This window comes from Panicum hallii, chromosome 3 (assembly GCF_002211085.1).
Source record: "Panicum hallii strain FIL2 chromosome 3, PHallii_v3.1, whole genome shotgun sequence".
NCBI classification, from domain to species: Eukaryota; Viridiplantae; Streptophyta; class Magnoliopsida; order Poales; family Poaceae; genus Panicum; species Panicum hallii.
Window position 1 is genome coordinate 18,977,896 of NC_038044.1, and position 4,904 is coordinate 18,982,799.

The 4,904-nt window shown below is 44.7% G+C and overlaps 1 protein-coding gene across 1 annotated transcript; it reads left to right on the plus strand.

Annotated features, from left to right (window-relative positions):
* Positions 1 to 3,181: 3,181 nt before the first annotated feature.
* On the plus strand, positions 3,182 to 4,286 carry LOC112885314 (beta-amylase 8-like). Its single transcript, XM_025950959.1, has 3 exons — positions 3,182 to 3,272; positions 3,535 to 3,738; positions 4,113 to 4,286. The coding sequence occupies exons 1-3, from the start codon at positions 3,216 to 3,218 to the stop codon at positions 4,284 to 4,286; spliced, it is 435 nt and encodes a 144-aa protein (XP_025806744.1). The 5' UTR covers positions 3,182 to 3,215.
* The last annotated feature ends 618 nt before the right edge of the window (positions 4,287 to 4,904 follow it).

Genomic DNA, 4,904 nt, shown 5'->3' on the forward strand with positions numbered 1-4,904 from the left:
AAGCAAGAGGTTGAAGATGAAAGCTACTAAACTATGCGCTTGGGCATCTAGGGTTGTGAGAGAACTAGAAAGAGAGTCCTGCCTTCCTTTTTATACATTCAAAGGGGGATATGAGACAATGCAAAAGGGAGAGGAGCAGGAGGAAAAGATTTAATGGGGCCCTAGCTACCCGTCTCCCTCCTAGGGTCTACCTCCTTGTTGCCTAGTCTTTGACCAGGTTCACTTGACCATGTCTGAACTGGCCACCTTTCAGATAGCAACTAGAATCAACGCGCGGCGTTGCCGCGCTTAGGGCCTTTGCTAAGCCAGTGTGAATACCGTAGGGCCAGATACATATGTGGCGATGGTAATGGTAATATTAGAATTTGGTTTGCTAGGAAGTGTCGAGAAAGAACTGTTCCCTAATCACGCAGTTTTGCAAGATGGTATGAAATCCAGTAATTATATAAAAATTGCATTCTCCAAATATAGGCCTTGAGCATTGAAGAGTAGCAACAACTATGCAAGTGATTTGTAACGGTACTGAATATGTTCTTTTTTTACAAAATTTTGTGGATGTTCAGTTAATATGTATGTAGAGTGAAATAACATATAGGAGACTGAATAATAACGTTGATGGATGCACCAACAGATTGAATCATAACATATGTTTAGTCAATGGTTTAGGACTGCAGTCACCAAGTCATTCAAAATTAACTTTATCATTTCAGAAAGGGCATGTGGAACGTAAATATCTTCCAAGCACATAGAAAAGACAGCTCAGTTCTTAAATATTCCCAGTTTCAGAAATATAATGCAGCATTGTGCTGTCATTTTCTAGAACTGTTGATACAACAGTTTCAGATGAAGTCTGAATTTGAATACTAGATGTATGTACTTGATATAAGTATTAAAAAGGAATTGAGTTATTATGTTTATTTTTCTTTTTTCCCTTTGTGTCTGGTGAACTTGTTGATATTTGATATTTGGGAACTGCAAAAAAAAAACAATGTATCAGTGACATGTGAGTCTAATTTCACGGAATGAAATTCAGTAATTATATACAAATTGCATTGTACAAATATAGGCTCTTTGCATTGGAGAATAGCAACAGCTATGCTCTGGATGCAGTAATAGAATCAATTTCAAAACAAATGGTTAGGATTGCAGTCACCAAGTCATTCAAAGTCTTTAATTATGCAGTAAATAATGGAGCATGAGCCTTTAAATCAGTACTTCGAGAATTTCGAGCATGAGCTCATTCACTAATTATATTCTGTTGCTTTTTTACCTCTCTTTCTCTCTATCTCTTTCTTTGCATGCAAGTTTCAGCCTAGAAGTACTAGGTGCATGGAGACCAAACCAATATAATTTATTCCAAGGTCAAAGAAAAAACAGCTCAGTTCTTAAATGTTGCTAGTTTCAGATATACAATGACCCAATAGTTTTGCTCAATTTGAGCCCGGGTTTTGTGTTTTGAGATGCAAGCATTGTGTTGTCAATATCTAGAACTGTTGATACACCAGTTCTGGATAAGAAAAATTAGTGTTGGAAGATAACAAATTTACTTAAGACCATATCTTTTAAGAAAATTTACTTAAGACAAGGTCAAGTACAGTTACTTTTACTTTTTTCCGTATCTGTGGTTCTATGTGCTCAATTTAAAAATGATTGCATAATAAGCTTAAGACAAGGACCAATTCCCATGTCCAGTTCTTTTATGTGCAAGTGTATAGCCATACATTACTGATATCTCAAGTTAATATTAAACTCTTTGCCGTTTCATAATGTAGCTGGTACACTACACCAAAACAGCTCAATTTCATCGGCAAGATGTAATTTCGTCGGCTAAAATCAAGCCGACGAAAATAAATAGTTTATTTCATCGGCCAACACAGACCGACGAAATTAGAACTTATTTTCGTCGGCCAGTCAAAGGCCAACGAAAAATGGTCCATATTTTCGTCGGCTAGACCCTGACCGACGAAATAAAAGTACTATTTTCGTCGGCCAGTCCTAGGCCGACGAAAATACATGTATTTTCGTCGGCCAACTGGACCGACGAAAATAGAAAACCCTAAAAGCGCCGTTCGATCGCAAGGCCCGGCCCACACCTGCGTGTTCTCTCCCCCGCGCCTGAGCCCCCCGCCCCCGCCCCCGGCGCCCCGCGCGGCCGACCCGCGGCCCCCGCCGCCGCCGCCGCCGCCGCCTCGGGCGCCCCCCCCGCCCCTCGCGGCCGACCCGCGGCCCCCGCCGCCGCCGCCTCGCGCCCGCGCGGCCGCCCCTCGGCCCCTGCCGCCGCCGCCTCGCGCCCGCGCGGCCCCCCCTCGCCCCCCCGCCGCCGCCCCTCGCGGCCCCCCGCCGCCGCCCCCGCCGCCGCCTCGCCCCCGCACGGCCGCTGCCGCCTCTGGCGCGCGCCCCCCTGCCGCCGCCCCCGGGCCCGCCGCCGCCCCGCGCCCCCCTCCCCCCCCCCCCCCCCCCCGCCGCCGCGTCCCACTCCCGCTCCCACGGCCGCACCCGAACCCTAAACCCCGCGAATCCCGCCCAAACCTTAAACCTCGTGAGCCCCGGGAGCTGCCTCAGCCATGCCGAAGGTCTTTGGCACCAGCGTCTACGAGTTCTGGCACCCCCGCGCGGCGGAGTACCCTCTCCCCGCGGACGCCGCCCCCGCCACGACCGCGGCGCCCGACAAGGTCCCCGCATCCACCGGCGGCGCCTCCATCACGCTCCTCGACATCCAGCGGGACCGCCTCACCCGCGTCGCCGCCGAGCACTGGGGCACGCCCGCCGCCGCCTCGGCCTTCGATGCGGACCTCGTCAGGTGAGCTTCATCTTGTGTTGGAATAAGCCCATTATGCTGATATGCTGCCACAAAATACTTGTTATTACTGCAATATGCCCATCATGCTCTACCTCTCTTTTGTGTTGCTCAAGCAAGCTCATGTACATCTCTCAAGGAAACAATGTTTGATTTGACATAAATTGATAACATAATTCTGCACTTCATCCTGCTGATAGGAACTCAGGGCCTATTGTATTGTTCTTTGTAATGACTTGTGGTCTATGTGTTCCTTTCATTTATCAACCACTGCCATGGCCATTAGTTCCAGCTTGCAATAGTGTTCTAGTCTCGTCGTTGACGATTTCAGTAGTACCTTACCATTTTTAGAGACTATGCTAGACTGACAATGTTTCTCTGAGTGTTGAATCTCTAGCAGTTACTGAGATCATCGGCAATGTTGGCAGGTGATTACACAAAAACTCCATATATACCAGTTTATGCTTCTCTGCCTGTAAGTTCCCAGCAAACTTCTTGATTTGCTGTCTGATATGATAACCTGGTGGTGTCAATTTGTTCATTTATTATCTATCTTTAAGCAATCTTGCCTTTATTTGACATGTTATACGTAATTCCATCCTTGTTAAGCTTATATGCTTTTAAAATAAATCATGAGAACTGAGAAGCTAGCATCAGGATTATTTCTGTCAGAATGTTCTCAATACTTCCAGAGTTGTGACCCAGCACCAAGTTCTTGCTTTTACTGTTTCCTGCAGATGGGCATTATCAATAGCCACTGTCAATTGGTAGACCCAGAGGGTGTACGTACTGAACTAAGGCATCTGAAGTCTTTGAACGTGGATGGGGTCATTGTTTACTGTTGGTGTGGGATCGTGGAAGCCTGGATTCCTCGCAAATATGAGTGGTCTGGGTACAGGGACCTTTTTGGTATAATTAAAGAGTTCAAGCTGAAAGTTCAGGTTAGGAATTCCTGTCTAAATTTACCGTGCATTATTAGTACTGATTTATAAGGCATTGATATGGAATTCTGGACACAATATGTTAAAGATGATTAGTTGTATTATTTCAGTCTGTGCTTGATGTCCCAACTCCTATAGGAGGACAAATTCTAAACAAATTATAGAAACTTAAGGGGCTTTGATTCATAGACTTCTAATGTCTATGACATAAAAGGAATGGACCTCTAGTTTATATGATGTATTTTCTATCAACCATCGAATGCAGCAAAATACTTTACATCCTTCCAAAAGAAAGTTCTGTAAACTTTCCCACTTCTCCTTTTTGGAGACCTGTTTACATTGGCTAATGAGTGTTCTTTGACAAACATCTTTAGGTTGTGTTGTCATTTCATGGATCTGGAGAGACTGGATCTGGTGATGTGTTAATCTCTCTCCCAAACTGGATCATGGAAATTGCAAAAGAGAACCAGGATATATTTTTCACGGATTGCGAAGGGAGAAGAAACACAGAATGCCTTTCCTGGGGGATTGACAAAGAATGTATCTGATTATTTTAGAGAGCAGTAGGATTGAGAATGAGAATACATGCAGCTGTTTTTTTTTAAGCAGGACCCATTTATTTTCGTCGGCCATTAAAGCCGACGAAAATAGCGATATTTTTTTCGTCGGCCACCTAGGCCGACGAAAATACGTCCATATATTCGTCGGCCAAATTGGCCGACGAAAATATGATTATTTTCGTCGGCAGCCGACGAAAAAGCTCCTATTTTCGTCGACTTTATTTCGTCGGCCTATTTTCGTCGGTATTTGCCCTATTTTCCTGTAGTGGTATAGCATTGATTCTAACACCACATCAGTTTTTAAGAGAGATGCAGGAGAGGTAGCCAATAGAATGTAACTGGAATAGAACTATGCTTCTATCGAAAGGACATTTAGTTTATTATCCTACAAGCAGAATGAAGTCCAGATGCTTGGACCTGAAGAAGTAGCATGTAACAAAGTCTACAAGCAATTATCTTGTCCCATTCTAAATTTAATTGACCTGCATTTAGCTTGCATGACCGTAAGGGAACAAAATTATTGGAAGATACAATCTGTTTATATGCGGAGTTGACCTTTTATGAAGAGGATCATATAAGGGCTAGCCTTTTGTGCCATCAGGAAGG

What these genes read in the sequence shown, in the direction of transcription:
- LOC112885314 (XM_025950959.1), top strand. Translation starts at nt 3,216, where the DNA reads ATGTTGGCAGGTGATTACACAAAAACTCCATATATACCAGTTTATGCT. An exon ending in CAGTTTATGCTTCTCTGCCT is followed by an intron (nt 3,273 to 3,534) that starts GTAAGTTCCCAG and finishes TGTTTCCTGCAG; the next exon opens with ATGGGCATTATCAATAGCCA. An exon ending in AGTTCAAGCTGAAAGTTCAG is followed by an intron (nt 3,739 to 4,112) that starts GTTAGGAATTCC and finishes AAACATCTTTAG; the next exon opens with GTTGTGTTGTCATTTCATGG.